Source organism: Chenopodium album, chromosome 20, assembly GCF_948465745.1.
Source record: "Chenopodium album chromosome 20, dcCheAlbu1.1, whole genome shotgun sequence".
Taxonomy (NCBI): Eukaryota; Viridiplantae; Streptophyta; class Magnoliopsida; order Caryophyllales; family Amaranthaceae; genus Chenopodium; species Chenopodium album.
Genome location: NC_137853.1, coordinates 30,779,327 through 30,803,494, shown reverse-complemented (window position 1 = coordinate 30,803,494; position 24,168 = coordinate 30,779,327). Strand labels below are relative to the sequence as shown.

General features: G+C 36.7%; 1 protein-coding gene and 1 non-coding gene across 2 annotated transcripts; both read left to right on the top strand.

Annotated features, from left to right (window-relative positions):
* Window positions 1-1,017: 1,017 nt before the first annotated feature.
* Window positions 1,018-1,121, top strand: LOC145599882 (small nucleolar RNA R71). The gene has a single exon (XR_014104135.1). It is a non-coding gene; the product is annotated as a small nucleolar RNA R71 (small nucleolar RNA).
* Window positions 1,122-8,373: 7,252 nt separating this feature from the next.
* Window positions 8,374-19,645, top strand: LOC145598251 (U1 small nuclear ribonucleoprotein C-like). The gene is made up of 7 exons (XM_081654582.1): window positions 8,374-8,508; window positions 8,817-8,901; window positions 9,008-9,050; window positions 9,531-9,572; window positions 9,716-9,965; window positions 18,578-18,916; window positions 19,257-19,645. Exons 2-6 carry the CDS (start codon window positions 8,894-8,896, stop codon window positions 18,910-18,912), a joined length of 678 nt encoding a protein of 225 aa, XP_081510708.1. The 5' UTR covers window positions 8,374-8,508; window positions 8,817-8,893; the 3' UTR covers window positions 18,913-18,916; window positions 19,257-19,645.
* The last annotated feature ends 4,523 nt before the right edge of the window (window positions 19,646-24,168 follow it).

The following is a 24,168-nucleotide window of genomic DNA, read 5'->3' as shown; positions in this document are numbered from 1 at the left end:
CATCCCACTCTTGTGAACCGCTCTTGCACATCTCCACTCTTGTCTTGAGTTTTGCCCTGCAAAGAATCATTAGAAGAGTTAGTTTTACCCTGGAGCCCTGCAGGGCTAGTAACAACACCATTTGGTATAACAGAATCAGGATTAGCAATTTTTGTTAAAACAGGTTCATCATCTTTGGGCATAGGAGGCCCATCATAGTGTGAACCGCTCCTCAGAGTAATTGAATTTGCATGATCTGTAGGTTGTACTAGCTGCGATGGTAGGGCTCCCTGCTAGCGAACTTGTAGAGTAGAGGAAAGTTGCGCAATTTGATTAACTATAATTTTATTATGTGCTATCAATGAGTCAATTTGCGCATCTCTACTTTGCATTTGCTTTTGCATACTGGCCAACATAGTTTTAATTTCTGACAAGGCAGGGTCAGTAGATGGAGGTGGAGTTTGTGGTTGGGTCCTTTGGTTGGGTGGTTGATAATATTTTTGTTGTGGTTGCTGTGGTGCTTGTTGTTGTGGTTGTTGTGGAGGTGGAGGGTTTTGCACATTGGTACTCCGGTAGGAAAGATATGGATGGTTCCGGAGACCAGGATTATACGTGTTGGAGTATGGGTTATTTTGCCTATAAGCTTGGAAGGCATTAACTTGCTCCATGGAACTCCTACAATCTTGTGCCCAATGACCTACAATTCCACAATTTTCACAAAAAGCATCGTTAGTATTATTGACAGCAGAAACATTAGCTATAGAAGTAGGAATAGCAATACTAATATTATCTAATTTTTGGCAAATAGAGGTTAATTGGGCTTGCACAAAGGATACGGAATCGACTTTATGTTTCCCCTTGTTTGCAAAACCTCTAGGATTCCCGTATTGGGAATTATGAATTGCCATCTCTTCAATAACTGTTCCTGCGAGATCTACTTGAAGATTCATAAATCTTCCATTGGCTGCTGAGTCAAGAATTGATCTAGATGAATTTCCAAGCCCGTTGTAGAAGGCTTGGATTATCTGCCACTGCGCTAATCCATGAAGGGGACATTCTCTCTGCAAATCCTTAAATCTCTCCCATGCATCATATAGACTTTCATCAGCTTAAAATTTTGGATTGAACTCCTTAATAAAGCTGTCCTCTCTGCAGGGTAGTATTTATTATAGAAATTCAAAGCAAGAGTATCCCAGTTAGTAATACCAAGGGCAGTTCTATTCAATCCATTATACCATAATTTAGCTTTACCACATAAAGAAAAGGGAAAAAGAATCTCCCTGATTTGGTCCTGCTGACCCCAGCTTGTCTGATAGTGTTGCAATATTGGCAAAAATCTAAGATATGAAGATTTGGATCTTCACCCTTAGCTCCGCTAAATTGCTTTCTCTCGATCATAGTAATAAATTGGGGTTTAATCTCGAATTGTACTCCCTCGAGATTATGTGTAGGAGCAAGATGTGGAAAATCCGTCAGGGACGGCTGCGAATAATCGCTGAGCTTGCGAGGTGGAGGTGGTGGATTCATCTCTGGTTCTGAGTCTAAAGAAACTTCCGAATCACTAGAATCCGATGGAGGTTCCAAAGGTGTATTACCCTCGGAAGTAGCTCGTACTTGTCTGAAAAGATTCTTCTTTTGTCTATGAAAAGAGCGTTCGATTTCAGGATCGAATGGAATGTAGCCTGATTTAGAACTCCTGGGCATAAACACATAACTAAACAAACAAATATGAGAAACTGTCTCAAAGAACTTGCGTTCTCTGAAACAAAAGAAAATAATCTAGACTACAAAAACAATTAGAAATAAAAATAAAACCATTTCCCCGGCAACGGCGCCAAATTTTGACAGGATAAAGTCTAATCTCCTAATCAAAAAGAATTACCTAAGTCCTCTAACTAAAGCAGATAGGGAAGTAGGGTCGAATCCACAGGGAAACAAGTCTTTCTATTCCTAATTAATTATTATAATCTAAATTACCAAAGAGCAAAAAGGGTTTATGTGAATTATTCTAAGGGTAAAATCAATAATAAAAAGCCTAGGGTCGCAGGTTCACCAATAATTAATACTCCGGGATAAAACATAACAATCAACAATTAATATTGCACATATAACATGATTAACAGGCTCTCGCAATTTATTAATCAACATAGATCTAACAGGCTCTCGCAATTTACTAGATCTAAGTTCCTATTGAAAATAGCCTTTAATATCAAATTAACATCTGCTCGATTCATCAATTCAATATTGCTACACTTTTACAATCAAATCACATCTGCTCGATTCATAATCCAATTGTAAAGAATTAAAACAATTCAATAAGAGATTATCATGCAATATCAAAAATCAACCAAAACAATTCTTCCCTTCATATTAATTATGAATCCCCCAAGAACCCTAGAATTAAACTACTCGCACATAATTAAATCTAAACTAATCAAAGCATATATGGAAGACATGTTTAAAATCAAAACACAAATTAACAAAGCAATTAAAATCAAAGCAATATATAAAGCGATAAAAGGCGCGAGAAATAATACCGAATGAAGGAAATATGAAATTGCACTAAAAGGGGAAAACTTGAGTTCAACAATAATCTCTTTCTAAAATCTCTCTAAAAGATTAAGAATGAAAGTTGTAATCTAAAAAAAACGTCCCAAATAAAGCTTACAAAAGAGTTTAAATACTCAACCCAAAATTAAATCAAAACATGATTCCTAAACGCCCCTGGAGAAACCCGCGCCCGATCGGGCGAAGGGCCGCCCGATCGGGCCCGCCTTTTTCTTCACACCGCCTTTCTGGGCATCCACCCAATCGGGCCATAGGCCGCCCGATCGGGCCCGGTCTTTTTCTTAGGCCGAGTCTTCTTTTCTTCTTTTCTTTTGGGCTTCAATTACTTGTGGTCCAAATCCTATTCCTTGGTCCATTACTTGGACCAATTCCACGAACCAAGCCCTTAGTCACCGAAATAATCGGTCTTGGGCTACAAATGACGGTCATGTGTGATCATAGCTTCGATATCTCGTAGTGGCCGGAAAACCATAGAAATCACCAACAAATCGGGGAAATTCCTACAAAACAAATGCCAACTCTACAAAACACTCGAAACCACACATTAGTACTAAAAATAGCCCCGAAGAGCTCAAATATGCATAAAAATGACCATGGGACGGGGGATAAAATAGTATATAAAACACATATATAAATGTGTTACAACCTGAAACCATTTAGATGGATGAGAATTTGACCTATGAGGAAAGACCAGTGAAGATTTTGGATACTAAAGTGAGAAGCACAAGGAACAAGGATGTAAGAATTGTGAAAGTGTTATGGTCGAACCATAAAACTGAGGAGGCTACATGGGAAGCTGAGGCTGATATGAGAAAACGTTACCCAGAACTGTTTGCCTAAGGTTAGTGGTCGAGTTACGGGGGAGTAACTCCTTTTAAGGGGGGGTAGAGGCGATAGAGTTTCGCGCGTTTGCGTTTCGAGTCGTTTTAGAGTGATTTTTGAGTCTTTCCTGAGTTAGCTGTAGTCTTGAGTCGGATTAGGATGTGCATGAACCAATAACTTATAACGATTTAAAACGATTTTCGTATTTCCTTTGGCTAAGTTTCGAGACGAAACTTCTTTTAAGGGGGGTAGATTGTAATACCCCGTATTTTTGAAACTTATTTTCTTCTTAATTAATTAATTCTTATTTTCTAAAAAGGGTATTTTAGTAATTTATTTTACTATTTGAATTTTGGAGCCAAAATGATATTTGAACTTTGGCGCCAAAAACATTTTAAAACTTAATTATTATTTTTGGGTTTTGGATAAGATTTATTATCCATTTATTTTATTTTAAAAACCGGATCATATATATATATTTTGGATATTTTAATTAAGAAAAAAATTATATTTTCTTATTTATTTAATATGGCCGAATTTCCCTAATGATTTAGCTAGGATTTTTGGATTTTCTAAGTGTAGAAAATCTGATTTTCTTAGTTAAATAAATTAGTGATTAATTGGTATTTTTCTAACTAATTATTTTATACAAAATATATTATTTACACAATCATTTTTATTCCTTAAAATCTAGCAAAATAATGCTTAAGAACCAATAGGGAGGTCCGAAAATATGAGCACATAAGTCTCAATATTTTTCGGCCACGTTATGGTATTTTTAAGCCAATTATTTTGGTAATTCTTGTATTTTAATTATCCACCTTAAATCCAATTATTTCCTTAATTCCTATTTTCTACCTTACAAATATTTGATCATCTTATTTATTTACCTTAAACCATTCTTGATTATTCCCCAAGCAAAGCCACTTACCATTTAATATTTCATGACTACATACTTACCTTATTTTTTAATTGCTTAATCACCATAAAACTAAACTTTCCATAATTCTTTAGCTCTCTTTTTCAAGTAATTCCTTAAACCAAATTTGCCATAATTCTTCCTATATTTTCTTACCTTAATTCTTGCATGAGCTAGCCTATAAATACCCTTTGAACCAATGCTAATACTCAAGTAAAATTCTCTTCTTTCTCTCTAATTTCTCTCTAATTCTCTTCTCTCTTTCTCTTATTTCCTTGCGCCAACCACCACCTCAAACCACCTTAGCCACCGGCTGCCACTAGTCCCCGACACCAGCCACCCCTCTCGCCGGCAGCAGCCACTTTCCAGCGAGCTGCTGCCACCTTGCCGTGCCTCTTCTTCCTTTTTCTTCTTCGGTTTTCTACTTCTTCTTCTCTTCTCCTAATTAATTCTATTATTATTATTATTATTATTATTATTATTATTATTATTATTATTATTATTATTATTATGAGGGTTTTATAAAAAAACATTATGAGTATTTTTGATTAAATAAAATCAGTTTATTATTTCAAGTTTATGAAAAGAATTCTTATAAGGTTCATGTACATATAGTTGGGGGGTTTTATTTAAATTGCTGTGATTATTTGATGACCTTATATTAATTAAGGTTATATTTAATTGTAGGGTGTTTTTTACAAGTGTTCTTAAGGTTCTTTGTGTGTTTTGCTAAGCGAGGATCAAGGTATGTTTAGGTGGCTAGATACCTTTGAAAGTGATTGATTTGAATAAGCATGTTTTGTATGATTTCTATGATGATTTGAATTATGATTTATGAAATAAAGTATGTTTGGAAGAATTGATTTTAATATATGTTTCAATAAATGAATTTGAAGAATTGGTTTTAAATATCATGTTTTGAATGGTTTGAATTATTTATCATATTTAAAAGGTTTGATTTTGAAAGCTTGTTGAATTAAATAAAGAGGAGTTTTGAGTTGATTTATTATAAAGGATTGAATTAGTGATTTAAAGAGGAATTATTGAATTATTTAAGCTTTATAAGTATGATTATATTAATCCCACTATGCGGATTTGGTTGATAGGACTATGGACTTTGTATGACCTAGTCTTTCCTCAAGGATAGCCTTCTACATAAGGACACTAACTTGAGGGGTGTGCACACTTGGGTGAGGAATTGAGTTTTATTTTGAAAAGAGGAATTGATTTTAAATAATCATTATTGTTGAATTATTTAGTTATTTGAAATTGTTTTGAGAATCTTGAGAATTGGTTTTGAATTATGAGTTTGGAATTACTGGAATTAGGTTTTAAAAGCATGTTTGCTAATAAATTGAGTTTACTTATCTTGCACTTGAATGTACTTGGCATATTTTGCTAATTCGTATTTGTTTTGGTTTTGGTTCGCCCTATTTACCTTAATGGTAAGCAATGTTGACTATTTTCAGGTGGAGTCAATAATTGAGCATTTGGGAGTCCCGGGATATGATTCACCTAGTTTTTAGGAATGTTGGTTTTGTTCTATTTTTGAGTACTCATAACAATGGTTACTATTTCTATTAAGTATTAATAAAAGAAGAGTTTGAGTTTCCGCTGCAAAGTTTTGGTTTGTAGTAGTTTTGAGTAGCCTTGCGTAATCACGCGGCGGTAATACGCCTAAGTCTATCTCTACGGTATAATTATACATATTATACTAGTATTTCCGTAGAGGGAGATTTTGGGGTGTTACACACTTACCATCTAATTCAATCCATAGTTGGTAGGATATGCAAACACAATTCCTTAGCCATTTTACTAGGGTTGAAGCTAGGGTTACCATAGGTGATTTGGCAAAGATTGTACAGGAAAAGGGAGAACCAATAGGAGATTGCATTCTTAGGTTCAAAAATACTAAAATCAGATATCACTTAAACATACCTGAATTAGAGTTTGTGTCTATCGTCCAAAAGGGTTTGTCCTTTCCTTTTAGAAAGAAGAAAGAAGTTTGAAGGGCAATTCTTTCCTGATTTTGTTGCATTATCTAGTGTTGTTATGGCTTATGAAAGGTGTTTAGAAGAAGAGTTTAGGTCTAAACATAAATATTATGCTAGTATGGCAGAGGAATGTGACCAGGAAGATGATGTGTATGATGCAGCGATAGTTGAGTTTGTACAAGGTCCTTCATTTAAGTGTCCACTCTTAATTAACAAGAAGTTTTCTTAGAAGAAAAACTTAAAGTCTAACCAGAAAAGAGAGTATACCTTTGATACTAGGAGGTGTGATGAAATTTTTAATTGGCTGCTGAGTCATAAGAAAATTAAGTTAGCAGGGAGGCACAAGACTAGGAATCCTGAAGAGATTAAAGGAAAGAACTACTGTAAATGGCATGATGCTTTTACTCATAAGACTAGCGATTGCATAATATTCAGAATTAAGATTCAAGATGAAATATATATATATATAAAAAAAAAAACATATATATAAACTTCCTTGATGAGAAAGTCAGCTTTTGTGAATTAGAGTCAGAGTCTCAATTTGAGTATGAAGTTTATGAAATGAATTGCTTCATGGTAAGCACTGACATGGATGTTGTGCAGGATAATGTACAGGAACTGAAGGAGGTTACTACTGCGGTTAGATTATATGAAAAGCTAGTCAAAGAAGGGGTAATTGTGTCACCACAATGCCAGGATGATGATTATGAAGATGTGATGATGTGCAAATGGCACTTTAGTTCTGTCCATGCCACTAATGAATGTTTGGTCTTTAAGGGGTTTCTGAACAAGAAGATCAGAATAAATGCAGTAAGGATTTCAAAGCAGGAATATCAGGTGATGAACCAAGCTGAGTATAATCCCAAAGAAAAGAAGGATAAAGAAAAACCATTAGACACTGACCAGAAGGTTCAAAAGTCACCTGATAAGGTGAGCGACCAGAAACAACAAAAGGTACAGTCATACAAAGAGGCAGTTCAAAAGTTTCCTTTGCAAGCCAAAGCTGTTGAAGGACTTAAGAATCTGCGACACAATCTTTGTCATTCATGTGCACTCTTGTTGCATTTTGAATTGGTCAAGACTAAAACCATTCCAAATGACCCAAATTGGATACCTAGACATTAGAGGTTCCACCATAGGGGAAGACGAGACAGAGATTTCCTGAATCACCCCGTAACATCTGTTCTAAACAGACTTGGGAAATACAAGGTGAGTGAAGGGAAAGAAAATCCTGGTAGAGCATTGGCTAAGGTCAAACAGGAAGAACAGGTGAGAATGAAAAGGACAGAAGGAGTGCTGAAAGAAAGGATGACTAAGAGTGATAATGTGAAGCTTAAGGAGAAAAGGAAATCCATGAAAAAGGCGAAATTAGTCAGAAGAAGTTTGAGCAGCCAAATTCAAGCGATGGCGGTTCAGTTAGATGATGATGCCTTGCAAAAGGGAATCTTAAAAACCATTCCTTCACAAGTTGTTCAAATAGGAGTTGACACTGTAATTGAACAATTGGTGGGTGGTGAAAAGTTTACTAAAATGCCTAGCGACGATATCCAGAATTGATGGAAAACATTCCAGAAAAGGACCAGGGACCAGAATTTCACAAGGAAGGAAGCTTGGGCGATGATCTGATGGCCACGGATCAACATGTACTTGAGTTAGTAGACCTTGATCTTGAGGGTTTTGATTTGGAAGTCTCAAAGTCAGATTTGGAGTTTCTGGCAAAGTATTCAGAGGAGGATTGCAAGGCAGATTACAATACCGTGAATTTACCAGAGGTTTAGAGCTCAAGTGGTGAAGCCTGACACCAATTTATGGGCAGATGAAGTGGATCAGGCACAAGCAAGACGTCAATATAAATTCTCTAGTCTCTACTATGTGACTCAGTGTAAATTCAATAAACCTCTCTTACGTCTAATTTTCCCCCCTTCGAAACATTTTGCGGAGGGAGCCCCAGTTAATCTCAAAGATTAACATTCCAACTAATCTCCTCTCACAACATTATGCATTGATTTTTGTGCCACATTATTATTTTACTTTTATCATTTAAAATATAAAAGAAAATGATTAGGCCGTGAGTGGATATATATTCACACAGAGAAACTTGAGTTTACTCTAAGTTGCGTAGCTGCACGCCTGCACACCTCTCTCTCTCACCTCCATTGAAACGTACTCTGAATCCTCCGTTGAAGCGGCTTGAGAGCTCTCTCCTCCATTGAGGCAGCTTCTGAGGTAATAGGTTTTTTTAACCATCGAATTGTTCGAATATCAATTCCTAAATCTAAGGGTTTAGTTCCACACTTTTGTTAATTTAATTGTCAATTTACTCAATTTAGGGTTCTTTAAAGTGGATTATTGGACTATTGGTTATAATTTATTTACTGAAAGATCGTTTGTTGCTCGAATTTTGCTAATCACATTCTTAGGCTACAAGAATTGAAGGTGATTTTTCGAGCCTAGAGTGACTCGCTCGCTCTAAAATCACTGGTTGCCTCAATTGCTTTCATTGCTAACTCTATCGAATTCAAAATTTTCTATAGGGTTTTTGCCAACAAATTGGACTCCCTTGAGCAGAAGCTGGTGGTATAAATTCAATAAAACAACATAACTCAACCCAATGCCTAGGTAGTGTATGTGTTGTTCTTCAAAATATGGATTGAATTTTTTTTCGAAAAGTTATTATTTAGGTTTTTTTACTTTTAACCTAAATGTGTTGTTGAATTTTTGACAGGTATTATTGTGATTACTGCGACACTTACTTGACACATGATTCTGTAAGTATTTGTTTTACTCCGTATCAAATTTATTGCGCTTCAAAGTTTAATTATGTGTTTATTTTTTCGTTGCTTTGATATAAGTAATTAACATCTGTAATCCTACGATTTTTTTTTTGTCTTGCTTTTCTCGAATACTGATTTATGCTGATTGTTTGTATTTTTAATTCTGATAATGAATTCCAATGTAAGCGTGGTAAAAAAAACATATAGGAGTTGGCTAGAATATTTACTTGGCATTTCACTTGTATAATTTGATTCCTGTGTTTGTTCCACGTGAAAGATTAGAGTGATGATTTTATTTCAGTTTTTGGGAGAAGAAATGTGAGAGACATATTCATTTGTTGGCGTAGAATATGAGAAAATATATGTATCAACCTTATGTTTGTAGCTGATTCATTTGCCTATACAAGACTTTATTAATTATTCTGGATTTCATTTGCCTTGTTTGTTTGACTGACATACTGTGTTTGCTCTCAGCCATCTGTCAGGAAGCAACATAATGCAGGTTATAAGCATAAGGTAAGCTAGCTTTGCCTCAGTAGGCATTGGAAAGAATTTATTTCAAAATTTGATTCAGTTTGTACGAAATTCTTAAATGACTAACCTATGCTTTGATCATTTTCGGCAAATTATTTGTGATGGTTATTTGTATTCGATTTCAGGCAAATGTACGGATATACTATCAACAATTTGAGGAGCAACAAACGCAAAGTTTGATTGATCAGAGAATCAAGGAGCATCTTAGTGGCCAAGGTGCTTTTCAAATTGGTGCTGCCTATGCAGCATGGAGACCTGGTGTTAGACCACCTATTCTTCCTGCACCATTGCCGATTCCAGGTTCCCTTCCCCCTAATGCTCAAATGGCTCCAGGGATCAGGCTACCTGTTTTTCCTAGACCTCCTGGTTTTCCGGGTAAGTTGATGCTTTCAATCTTTATTGTTTTCTTATGTGATCAATTATTTTATCTTAAATTACAGAATATTCAGTTGAATTGCATGTTTCCTAATAAATTCTGACTGTAAGATAATCACAGGAGCTTAGTGAAAACATAACTAAATAACCAATTAACTAATCACCATATGATGCTTAAGGATTCAAATGGAATCATACCACTGATGAGATATCAGGATATGTAGGTCAGTAGCTGGACAATCAAACAATGTAAAACAAAACGACATGAAAGTTGCACCTGTTTAGTAAGCAAGGATCCGAATAAGTAAAGAACTATATATACACATGAAAATAGGGAAAGGATCCTGTGTGCTTTCCTAGATTAGGAATAGGCTTTCTTTCCTCTTGATTATTGTCCCTATGAGAGGCATATTTTTACCAGAAAATGTTCCGTTTATTTATAGGCTTTACAACATATTATTTCCTTCAGCTAGGGCTCTACGGTAATTAGAATATTTCTTTGAAGGTTATCTTATTGCTATCTTGTGGTCACTATGACCTTTTTTTGATTGATTAGACTAGAGAATAATTTGACCGTGGATCTCAGATTGGTTTCAGCTTTCAAGTTGAATGCTAAATGTTGTAGCACTTCTAGTTAACTAGGTTGTGTCGAAATTTAGGAAGTACATTTAACATATGGGCATGGATTCATTGGTAGTGACTCACTAAGTCCCTTATTGTAGGTCAGTTTTACACAAACATAAACTTAATAATGCACTGACCTTGGTCTTTAAGAAAGAAACAATCCGAAGTGATTGGGAGAGGAAAGGTTTCTTTTCTTTGAGGACATTTGTTGGAACCAATTTTATCTGGGTGTGGCTTAGGACTCAGTGGATTAGTGGTGGCTTCAAATCGCAGTGTTAGGGTTTGAATCCCTTCTCAATAGCAACCTATGGCATGAGTTTATATGCAACTCAAGATATGTGTATCAAATGATCTAGTTTGAGTGTGTCATGATTCATGAACTGTACAATGTTTAAACCCTAGAAACTTAGATTGAATAGGGTATTGTTAAAGGAGGTGATAAAGAGAGGAAGAGGGGGGGGGGGGTGTCTGTGTTGCTTTTTCACAGAGATGGAAGGTTTTTTTTTTTTTTTTTTTTTTTTTTTTCTCCTTTTGTGTTCTTCAAGTGCATAGAAAATTACTTAGTAATTTTATCCAACAAAATGCTTCCTTTAGTTGGATAGAGGGAATGCTATGAGGAGATAGATTGAGAGAACTGGATAGAGGGACCGATGTGATGAGGTGATTGATAGAGTGAGATACATAGAGGGACCCATGTGATGAGTGGATTGATAGAGTGAAATACATAGAGGGACCCATGTGATGAGGGGAGAAATAGGGAAACCCATTATCAGTAGAGGGTAATGTTGATATTTATTTTTGCAACCTCCTAAAAACTGAAGTGTTGCAATAATTTAAGAACAAAGGAAATAATTGTGAACATTCAATGTACAATGGCACTTCTGACTCAAGTGTTGTTAAATAGACGTCAATGGACTTTTAAATCAATGGTATTGTTTTGAGCCTTTGCTAATCAGGGTTTGGAAGGATAACTTTATGCCGATAGTCAATCCCTGTGTTACCTAATTATCTTTCTCCCCCCACAAAGTACATTTTAAGTTGTTTGTTCCAAATCGCAGTTCGTAGGTGCCAATTTAGTCAGGTGCATGAGCTAGTTTGTCCAAATTGACAGTACTAAACATGCAGTCGTCACCTTCTGTTTGTAGACGGTAGATTAAATGCAATGAAGGGAACACAAATCAAGGGAAATTTGAGATCTAGAGTTTGAGAAATGAGCCCTACTTATGTTTATTGAAAGTGAAATATGTCAAATATATTGTTCAAAAATGTCGGGTCTTTTTTAGGGATGTTCATTGGAATAGAATATCTGGGTTATTTTGTCATTAGTGTGGTCGGTCATGAGAGATTAGTTGTCTGCTTTGGTGATGGTAGAGTGGCTTTGATTTATCATTGGGGAAAATTATAAATGTGCCTGTTTATGTATTACTGTATCATTTTTTCCTTAGAATTATTAATTTTGTGAATTGAGTTCATACCTATGACCAATAATGATCCAAAAAAGGATACCCAATAGATCACCCACGAATTATAAAATCACCCACCTGAAATTGCAATCCTGTTCCTGACTTCCTGTTCTAAGTGCTGAAGCAATCTGCAGATGAGGTAATACTGGTCAATTCTTGTTATTTTGAACAAATGATCATGTACGATGGTTTGTGGAAATTGTATTGGGATTAGAGGACAGGGAGACCTTGTGCCGGTTCAGACTGAAACTATACAAGATTAGCACAGATGTTTTAACTTTTTGGTGATATACTGATATGCTGTACTTGTTGACTAATACTATAGAATTGGCTTTGTGTTCTCAAGTATGTTGTTTCTGCAGCCAGGGGCGGAATCAAGGGGGAGCTGGGGTAGGCCATGGCCACCCCCTTGATTCAGTATAAGAACTAATTTTTCATATGTTATGTGTCTTTGCTTCACAGCTCAATTGGTTTAGTAAATGAGTTACGAAATCCGCGCGTTTAGAGTTCGATTCTTGATGCTGCATTGCTTTTCTTTTGACACGAGCACACACCACCTAATACCTATGCTCACATTATTTTCTAGTGGGGCTTGCTCTATTTTGGGAATCTAATTATTTTTTTTCTTGAAAAAAAGATCCCATTAGTATTACATACAGTACGGAAGTAAAATTCAACACAATGACTAGTTTTTTTTTTTACATATCATTATATATATTTTAATTCTTAAGCTATATGACTACATGGTAGAATTGTAGTATGAAGAAGTTATACATATATATTATAGTTAGAATAATTTTTTTTCCATAAAGTTTTAGCTCTAATTCTCAAAAAGGGTTGTATATGATCCAACGAGAAATGGAAAATTATATTGTGGAATAAAAAAAATATATATCATATTTGATCTTGGCCACCCTAATATAAGATTTCTGGTTCCGCCACTGTCTGCAGCAGATCTTACCTAAAGTATTTTTTTTTTTTTTAGAAAAACCGAACGATGTATTAATTAAGGGACAAAGTGTCCGAGAGTACATAAGGTGAAATTTCCGCAGGAAAATGATTCACCCAAATTCGCTCTACACCGAAAGGTAAGAGCTTAGCTAGATGATGAGCAACTTGCCATCCCTTTTTACATGAGCCCAAAACAAGAATTAAAAAAGGAACTTAAAAACAAGATATCCTGTAGTACACCATCAAGGTCAGAGAAGAACACCACAACTTTCGACAGACGATCAATAAGCACTTGGCAATCGGACTCAATGATCATATCTTGGCGAGACAAACTGCCATGCAAATAGCTTTGCCTTCTGCTATCTCAGGAGGCCACCAAGCCTTTGTTCGACGTGTTGCAGCAAAAACAACCCCTCCCACACAGTCACGAGCCACAACTCCTAACCCAACCGAGCCTTCTTCCGCCAGAGAAGCGTCAGCATTGATCTTGATAACTCCCTCAGGAGGAGCTTTCCATGACTTACTACTGCGAGGCCGCTTCTCCCCAAAGCTCATATGCACCTTCTTGCTATACAAACCATACTCCTCACTCAATCTATTAGCTCGTGCCAAAAGAACAGGATTTGGGGTAGTTTTATCATTGAAAACCTTTTGATTTCTCTCCCCCTAAATACACCAGGCAAGGAAGGCTGCACGTTGCTGCAACTTCGCATTCCCTTTCTTCCAACTAGCCAAGAAATCACGAGGATCATTCATCAAATTCGCATCAATCAAATTCCCATAGTTCCTGCACTCGAACACAAGTAAACAAGGCATGAAAGCTTGATTCCTCTTCTACACCGCACCAAGGACACACAACATTATCAATAAGATGGCGGTGAAGGAGGAGGGCTTTAGTGGGCAGCGAACTCGTACAAAAGCGCTAGAGAAAGTGCCTGACCTTAGGTGAAACCTTCAAGCTCCAAATATACATCCACACTTAATGAAAATCATCAAAATTACACCCCTTCCCAAGCATGTAAGCTGTCTTAGTAGAATACAATCCATCTTTTGAAAAAGCCCAAGTGAGAGTATCCGTGGGTTCCCTCAAACTTAAGGGAATCGATAAAATACATTTTTGATCTCTCTCATTGAAGTGTCTAGAGATCAAATCAGTATTCCATTCCATACAATCAAAATTAATAAGCTCACTAACCTGAGAAAATGCACTACTCTCGCTAGATGTAACAAACCTGCCATGTTCATCCGCAGCCAAGCATCCTTCCATTATATTAGCATTGGAACCCGTCCCAATCCTCCAAATCACCCCTTCTTTCACCAAAGCTTTTGCACTCCATACACTTTGCCAAGAATAGCTGCCCCCGTACCCAAAAGCCGCATCAAGAAAAGAACAATTTGGGTAGTATTTTGCCTTCATAACCTTACTAAGTAGGGACTCCTCTTTGTGCACAAGCCGCCAAGCCTGCCTTCCAAAAAGCGCATCATTAAAGACACGGAGATCTCTAAATCCCATCCTCCCCAAACACTTAGGCGTGTAAAGAGAGGACCAACTCTTCCAACGAACCTTGCGTTGAGTACCTTGCTGACCCAAGAGAATCTTGCCATAGCACTCGCAATCTTATCAATAACCGAGCATGGAAATTTATAAACCCCCATCAAGTAAGTCGGGATGGCTTGAATGACAGATTTTAGGAGTATTTCTTTCCCGACCCGAGAAAGAAGCTTCTCCTTCCAACCCTGCAATTTCTTCCAAATCATATCCAACAGAGCCCCAAAAATTGCCTTCTTTGATCGTCCTATAACAGTATTTGCCGTGTCTATCAACCTGTCACATATTCAAGGTGCTCATATTTCATCCTTTTGCTCATGTCGAACCCCTTTGCTAAAAGAGACCTCCGATTATTCATAATTAATTTTCTGTTCGGATGCTACTTTGTATTGGTTGAGAATATCAATGATGACTTCGCATTCTTGGCGGTTGGCTCTAGCAAAAAGAAGACTATCATCCGCAAAAAGAAGATGAGAAATAATAGGACCTCTGCGACTAGCTCTGGCACCATGAAGATCTCCACTCTGAACCTTACTCTGTAACATAAAGGAGAGAGCATCTGCTACTAGAATAAAAAGATAAGGGGAGAGAGGGTCCCCCTGACGAAGTCTCTGAGAAGGAACCACGTCCCCACACACCCTTCCATTAATAATGAAAGAGTACTTCACCGTAGACACACACTGCATAATTAAGTTCACCCATCGACCATCAAATCCCATAGTAAGCAGCAACTTTCTCAAAAAGCCCCATTCAACCCTATCGTACGCCTTACTCATATCAAGTCTAAGAGCAATCGTACCCCTCTTACCCTTACTCCTCTTCTTCATCGTGTGAAATAGTTCAAAGGCTATAAGGGCATTATCATAAATAAGACGCCCTGGAACAAATGCACTTTGGTTTTCCGAAACCACACAAGGCAAAATCAACTTAAGTCTCATAGCAAGCACTTTTGAGACAAGTTTATAAAGCACATTACAGAGGCTAATAGGTCTAAATTCAGAAGTCACAGTCGGAGAATTAATTTTCGGAATTAAAGCAATATTAGTGATATTAACATGTTCTAAAGAGGCAAAACCATGAAGAACAACACTAACAAAATTAGTCACATCATCTCCAACAATATGGCAAAATTTCTGATAAAAAATAGCATGCATACCATCAAGGGCCCGGGGCCTTACAAGGATGCATTTGTTGAAGAGCAGAGAAGATTTCATCCTTAGTATAAGGCTTCATCAAATAGAACTTCTCACATGTTTCAGGACTTCACTCAACTCTTCATCGGAAGGCATACTAGACGCAAAGATCTTTGTAAAATAGTCAGAAACAATGCCTTCAACTCAATGCTCATCTTCCTGCCATACCGCATCAGAATTGTAGAGCCCTTTAATTTGATTTTTCTTCTTTCGTTGTGAAGCTTTGTGGTAGAAATAACTGGTATTTCTATCTCCATCACGCACTTCAGCGACTCTCGACCTCATATACCAGTGAGCTTCATGCTTGTCATGTAAGTTATCCAATTCTTTTTCTAGCCTCGAACATTCATCACAGCTTGCGGGGGTCATGATTTTTTGCTGCACACATTTAAGTCTGCTTACCAAGATCATCAAATTTCTCCTTACTCCAATCTAAGAGCTTACGGCCCACAACCATAAGTTTAATCATGACATTCTCCATCAGCCGCACTCCAGCATTGTGGACAGTAGCTTCGCAAGCCTTGTCCAACTGCCACGCAGTTCAAATTTAAATCTCTTCTTGCTCTTTTTCTCCTTTTTATTTTGCTCAAAACGGGTGAGAATAGGGGTATGATCAGAGCAGTACTTCAGGAGGTGCTCAACAAAAATCCCAGGATACAAGCGAAACCAAGAGGGAGAGGCAACGAACCTATCCAACCTTTCGTGAACTTTGGTAGCTTCGGATACCCCCCTTTCCCAGGTCCACCATTGACCTCTAAACCTAAGATCTCTGAGTTCACAATTACAATTATTCAAGGCTTCTCTGAAGTTCGGCATTTCTCTACGGTCACGATCCGAGCCACCATCCTTCTCACTAAGCGAGAGAATTTCGTTAAAATCGCCACCGAAAATAACAGGCATATTAATCCCTTCACACAAAGTCTGAATGAGTCTCCAAGTGCAATGTTTATGTGAAGAATCCGGCCAGCCATAAATTCCAACGAATCTCCATTTTACCCCTTCTCGCACAACATCGCCGCAAATATGATTTTGAGAAAAAGAAACAAGAGAGAAATCCACCTTGTTATCATTCCAAAACAGGCACAACCCTCCGGACTTACCATGGCTTGACACACCAAAAGAATTCGAAAAACCAATTCTATCTTTTATACCTTCCACCTCCACTTTACTGATCATGGTCTCAGAAATAAAAACCAGATCAGGGGCATAAAGAGAGCTCCACTTACGGAGTCTACTGCCCATCCCCGGCAGTTCCAGCAAAGTAGACTCATTGGACTTGGCGGGGTTGGTTCAAGCCAACCTCCGCCATTTCTTCATCAACATAATCAAGAGCATTCATTCTTGGTTTCTTTCCCTCACCTTCAGCACCTTTCTCAACCAACTCCTCCACTAGAGAGCTAGCATCCCTCTTACGAAGCAAAGGAGCAGAATCCCCAATCTCCTTACCTCCCTTCTTCTCAAGCCTCTTCCAAGTTTTTACACCTTGGGGTTTACTAGGAGAATTTTTAGCAGCATCAAAGGTAAAAATAGCAGTCTTATTAACTTCAGTACTTCCGAGCAAAGCATTCTCTCCATCAACATCTGCCACCACACCACCCTCCCCTGCTATCTGTAAAATGTCAGTGCTCAAAATCGACTCTGAATCGCCGCAAGTAATCCGCCCCTGCTCAACCTCTTCAACCTGTTGCTTCTCCCCTTCTTTAGTCACGAACAACTGGCGTTTCCCTTTAGAGATCTGGGCAAACTCCTCCACCTCCTTAGCATGGCCCTTCCTAGGTGAGGCTCGAAGGAATATGCCCCACCCCAGCCTTTTCTCCTTCTCCTCCTCTGTCACCGCAAGGCAGTCTTTCTCTGAGTGCCCGATCGCTCCACAAGCAAAACAAAAATAGGGCAGCCTCTCATATTTAAATTCCGCCTTGAATTCGTTCCCTCCCCTGGCTTTAATGCGTTGAAAGCGTCGCAAGGGTTTGGTAACATCAATCAAAATTCGCACCTTCCTATAACGGTTCAAGCCAAGGGCATCCTCCTCTATCTCAATCACCTCCCCTAGCCCCGCAACAAGGGCTTCAACATACTCATTCGATCTACAGATAAAAGGCAATTTGCAAATTCTAACCCGAGAAGGCGAATGATTAAGGATCACCTGGTCAAGCTGCTCATCTCCTTGCACTTCGTTCAATATCAGAAGATGGTTGTCCCAACACCAAGGTCTTCCCTTCATAATTTTCTCCTTATCTCGCCAATGAAAAAACTGAAAGGCATACAAGTTAGGGCTTAAAACCCTAATAATCATCCCTTCCGATGGCGCCCAAACCTTCATCATCGTGCGCTTAAAGGCTTCCACATTATAAGGCCTAGAAGTGCACAATCGTCCAACCAAAAGCAATGCTAGATTTTCATCCGATTTTGTACTTTCTATGCTACCTAGATCAATCACGCTTCCTTCATCCTCCTCTATTTTCAAAGAGGAGTACTTATCCACCAAATCGTCCGCCATTACACCGGAGATCAGTCGTTCGAAACGGAGGCACAATCCTTTTTCGCAAGGGAGCAAAACCCTATCTTTCGAGGGAGATCATTAGTAAATTGATGCTCTTATGTCGCTTACCTGAAGTATTGTATATTCTTGGTTTTGCATTTTCTTTGTTGCATCAGTTGTTGAAGATGAGCATAAGTTTGATTGCATTTCAGGAGGGTATTTATTTTTTGTTTTGCTATTTTCTCTGTCTCATCATTTACTGTACAGTAAGGTTTTTATTTTATTTATTTATTTATTTATTTATTTTTGGGTTAAATTCTTTTAGTTAATTAACAGCTCTAAATTGTTTACAGTTTATGGGGCACCTCCAGGACAAGTTGTGGGACAACCAGGTGCTCCTGGTGCACCAGTGCAAGCAAATGGTCCACCTGGGCCACCTCCTTTGAATACCTCAACATCAGTACCAGGAGCAACGCCTCCTGTTACTAATGGTGGTGCTCCAACTGCATCACAGGCTTCACAGCCTGGGTTCCAGGGTGCTCCTGCTGGCGGGAGCTTTGGAGGGACAAATATGCCTGCTGTCTCTAGCTTTCCTTCTGCTGGTGGAAATGTTTCTTATCCGGCAACTTCAGGTGCTGACGGATTTACTTATGGTCAAGCCCCGAACAACAGTCTTCAATCTAACTGAAATGGTATGTCTGGAACATATTGCTAACTTGCATAATATACTTTGTATTGGTTAGTTGTTTTTTTTTTTTTTTTTTTTTTTTTTTCACATGAAGCTTCCTATTTTCTTATATTGTCTCATTGAATAATAGGGTATTCTGTATTAAACAAGTGACAAAGCTTTGATAGTTGATTTCAAATCCTGTACAAACTGGTTGGAGGCCACACTCTAGTCCAAAGTGTGATGATTTGAGAAAACATTTTTGTTTATGTGTAGTTTTATTTCATTTTAGTCTCTATATTTGAATAAGTACATCTCAAAGACATTTCAGAACAATTACAATTTTAAATGCCTTGGTGATGCAGGACATTGGATTCAGCATGAGATGCATTTATACCTCAAGGTTGTAGATGCCGGGCTCCTGTGTGTTTTTTGTTTTGAACTCTTTAACAATATGGAGATTAGGGAGCATCGATATATTACTCGTACTTGTTAACATGAGGAGGTGTGGAGGAATTGGCTGGATATTGTAGTATAGCTTTGCGCCCTTGTCTTCTAATCAATTTGCTGTGACATGTAAAACATATGGAGTAGCTAGAGCAATTAATATGTTTTGGTCCTTTCTACCATATTGATGTGCTAGTGTGCTTTGAAATATGCGAATTATCTAGGCGTGATCAGCTGAATTTTACCAGTTTCACATTTGTAGCTTGTGGCATCACAATTAATGAAAGTATTAGATAATTATATTTCACATCTCTTGCCTTTAAATTTAATCAATTTACTGTTTTTTGCTACAAAACAATCAAAAAGACTACTTTTCTTGTTATAGTAAATTTAATTCTTTAATAAAATGCCATATGACATCTATAACTGCAAGAGACGGCCTAACAATATGTTATAACCGTGAGGACGAGTTTCATCTTATTTGTGTTTCAGTGAAAAATGAAAATTTGATAATTGTTGCAATCCTACATAACTCTTTACCAACAAATCAAATTCACAATACTCCACAAACACTAAATTAAAACCAAATACTCAACTAATTCCAATATCCCATCACAAGGGAAGTCACTACACTAAAATGATGTCAGTTAGTTTATTGAGATTTTAAAAGACAACTTCGAAAAATTATAACAAAAGGGTCGAAAATAGCCATATTTTTTTTGAAGAACTTTGATTAATTTTCGCCTAGTAGATAGAAATGTTTCTTTCTTGCCTACTATCTTCATCATGATTGGCGTAATTTGTGTGCATAAATCATGATATGAACCTAGCCTTCTACAAATGAACAAAAACAACTTACGAAGTATTTAAAATGAACATACACAGTCTTGATATGAACATCAAATTGATAATAAGTTATCTCTATTCAAATTAAATAATCTACGTAATGTAAATATATAAACTGGACACAACACAATCTTGATAAGAACATTGAATTTTAAAATTTTGCTTTACATAAACTAATTCGGAAATTCTCTTTGGTAACACTGTATTTTTTAATTTTCTCAGTGGTAAATTGTAAAAATTCATATTATTCTTGGTAAACTTTAATTAACTATAATTATCCAATGGTATAAAGAGTTGATAGCTTTTTTTAATTAATTAAATTAATTTTTTGTAATTGAAATGACATATTTTATTAATAAAAACGGATTTGAAATTGACTGCTATTTTTGACTGCTATTTTTAGAGGACACATACTACACATACTCTTTTCAAAAGAGTATTTTTGATCTAAAGAAGGAAGGTTAAAAATGTAGTGATTGTGATGATTATGAACATTCGTCTTCTTTTTATGAACATATAATTATATGAAGATATATATAAATTTCAAATTAAGAAATAGTAGTAGTAGTAGCAATGTAGCAGTAATTAATATTAATAATGATAACTAGTATTAATTAATAACATATATAATAAAAATAAAAATAATTAATGATGATAACAATAATTAATATAATAATAATATTTCTTAATATAATAAAACTAATATTTCATCCCTCCTTTTTGCTTAAGTTTTACTCACTTTCCATTTTCATCCGTTTTTTTTTTTAATTATGTTTTACTCAATTTTACTTTGTTTCTTTTACGAAAAAAATTTGTGTAGAACAGACTCACCGTGAGTCCGCCTACACAAATACACACCCCTTCCGCTACATTTTTCCACCACCCACTTCCGCTTTCTCAGCCACCGCTCCATTGCCATAGCCACCCACCTTGCTGCCATTATGTCCCGAACACACTTCCCCCAATTTCGCACAACAGCAAGCTGAACTCAGCCCACAAACGACCCCAATTCGATCACAATATTTGAAGATTCAAGATGAGTAGTTGTTGATGGAGTTCTGGTTTGTCGTCATCGTCAATTGAGAAAGCGTCGAGAATGTCGTCGGAGAAAATGGGTTGCGGCGGTGGAGGAGAGGGAAAAGAGGGTTTGGGTTTTTTCAGAGGGGGAGGAGAGAGAAAGAGAGAGACGTTTATTGGAGGAAGAGAGGAGGAGATGGTGGTGGTCTTACGTGGGTGGTTGAGGAGAGAGAAAATGAGAGGATAGTGTGGGGAAGTGGAGAGTATTGGATTATAAATGAATAAGCCCCTAAAAATATTAATGTGAGATATTAGATTACTAATGTCAGATATTGTAATATTATTGTCATATATTAGAATATTATTGTCATATATTAGAATATTAGATTATTAATGTCAGATTTTAGATTATTAATGTCATATATTAGAATATTATTGTCAGATATTAGAATATTAATGTCATATATTAGAATTTTATTGTCAGACATATTGGACTCACGGTGAGTCCGGTCTCAGACAAAACCTTCTCATTCTTTTATAGCAAAATTTTATTCATTTTTTATTTATCAAAAACAACCCAAATGTGTGGAGCCCAATTACATTAAATAAATCTCTTAAATTACTCTCCCTTTTAAAGCAAAAAATACTCACATGTTTGACCTCAAATCAGACCCTTTGAACAAAAATGACCCCAAAATAACATATTTTTGGCATGAAGATCGAAGAAATTTTTAAAAACGTTAAATTTAACTATTATGGTGGTGAAATCTAACTTTTTTTTTTTATGGTATTTTAAAATAAAATCTTTTATGGTTGGTAATTTCAAAAAGTAGGTTATTTGTCCCTCCATCTTATATTACAAAGCCTATTTGGGTTTTTTTCACAAGAATTAAGGAGGTTGTAGATTCCTTAAAACTAATGATTGGGAGTACAAATGTGCATGTGGTGTAAGAGAGATAGAGAGAAACAAAAAATATTTAGAAATTATTAAAGAGAGGGAGAGAAAAAGTGTTGGGAATTGATGTCAAAAGACATCATTGGTACAAAAAAGAAAAAGATGACAACTCATCAAAAAAGAGGGTAATATTGTCAAAAAATACAAACTTTAAATCGAAATAGGCTTTTAATTTTGGTTTACCTAAAAAGAAATATTGGCTTTGTAATATGAGAGTATGAGACGAATGGAGTACTATATTTAAGGTCAAAAAATTGCATTGACATGTATGCCAAGTTTGATTGTACAATTATTCTGACAAACTATGTCATTAAAAGTAAATTAAAAATTAAATACGTTTCTCATCCTCCCCTTTTGGAATTGTTTCCCGTGTATAAGCTGCACCGCTACAGACAGTGGCGTAAGAAGTGTGGGTTCGAAGTTTAAAAATGGAGTAAGATATAGGTCCTTCGTTTTTTCTAATTGCAACGTTGGTGATTTCACGCTTACTAATGCACATTCTATAACTAAAATATCTTAAATTATTTTCTTTTAAAAATTAGAAATAGTTGATATCATATAAAAATATTTCGAGCCGAATCTAACAATATCCCATTTGACTATAGGCTTAAAACTGATGCACTTGGAATCGAACTCTTAAGTTGGTAGCCTAATTGTCTAAGGCGCACAAACGTGCGGGGTTCCCAAGCTCTAGCTACTAGAGGCTACAAAACCTCTAGCAGGGGCACAATGGGAATTTCGCGTGTATGATTAAAAAAAAAGGGAAAATAGGGAAAAAGAAAAGGGGTCACGTGCTGAAGAAATAATAAGGAAAAAGAATAACGGAAAACGGGATTGTCCTCATTGATGTTGTTGAGTTTTAGCGCCAAGAAGAGGAGTGAGGAAGTAGCTGAAAAAGAGCTTGCACAACGCAGAATTCCGACGAGAAAGTTCTCAAAAGGGCTTGCAGTACTCCGGCTGGTGGAGAATAGCTGGCAATGGAGTAGGGTGATGTTCAAGACGTCAAGCATCCACTTGATCTTGTAAGTCGTTGTGTTTCAAAGAATTACAATTTAGGATTTATTTTATGGAATTTGTAGTTGCTTTAAATCTGCAAAAATGTGAGTGAATGTGCTGTAATTGTGAGTGAATGTGCTTTAAATGTGAGTGAATGTGCTGTAATTTGTAAATGCTATTTGTGTGAGTGAATTTGTTTTGCAATGTTTGTTGTTGGTAAATGTTAATTGTTAAGAATTGATTGAAGAATTTTTAAGGTCTATGTAATTGCGTTATTTAATGATGTGTGGATAACTCCATTGGAGATGTGACTGGAAACCCGATTGACAGTGCTCAGTATGTTGTTGGCTAAATTTTGCAATTTGTTGTTATTTTGTTTTTTGGTACAAATTACATGGTATATTATTAAGGTCTGTTGTTATAATTTATTTGTTATCTGAGAAGAGAAGAAGTGAATAAGTGAAATGTAATGTATGTAGAACATTGATTTGGTAGAAAAAGTAAATTTGGATAATGATATGAGTTTAATGGAGGGTGATTGTTGTTTGGATGATGATGAGTTGGCTGATGACGATGAGGAGTTTGAGGTGGATTTAGAGGATGAGAATGATGACTCTAAGGTGTTAATTGGAGAAAATGATTAGCAAGAAAGTGGTGAAGAGGATGACTGTATGATTACTGGTTTTAATGAAGGTGGTGAAGAGGCTGACTGTATGGTTACAGGTGTTACTGGCTTTTAATGATCAGCAACTAGGTGGTGAAGGGGAAAATGTTGTGGATGAGGATGGTGGTTGCCATTCTAAGAAAGTGGATGCACCTGCAGTTGGAATGGTGTTTTCCTCTTGGGAAGAAGTGTATTGTTACTATAAGGAGTATGGGAAGCAGGAAGGTTTTGGTGTGGTGTGTGCTGGTGGTAGGAAGCCCAACAAGGATGGGTCGTCATAAAAAACTATCCGCAATTATGTGTGAAAGTGTGAGTCCTATGGCACAACAAAGTATAGGAAGGTAGTAAATGG

Excerpts from the sequence above, each read along its gene's own strand:
- LOC145598251 (XM_081654582.1), top strand. Across the intron at positions 9,051-9,530 it reads CTTACTTGACACATGATTCT|CCATCTGTCAGGAAGCAACA; the intron begins GTAAGTATTTGT and ends GTTTGCTCTCAG. Across the intron at positions 9,966-18,577 it reads TAGACCTCCTGGTTTTCCGG|TTTATGGGGCACCTCCAGGA; the intron begins GTAAGTTGATGC and ends AATTGTTTACAG.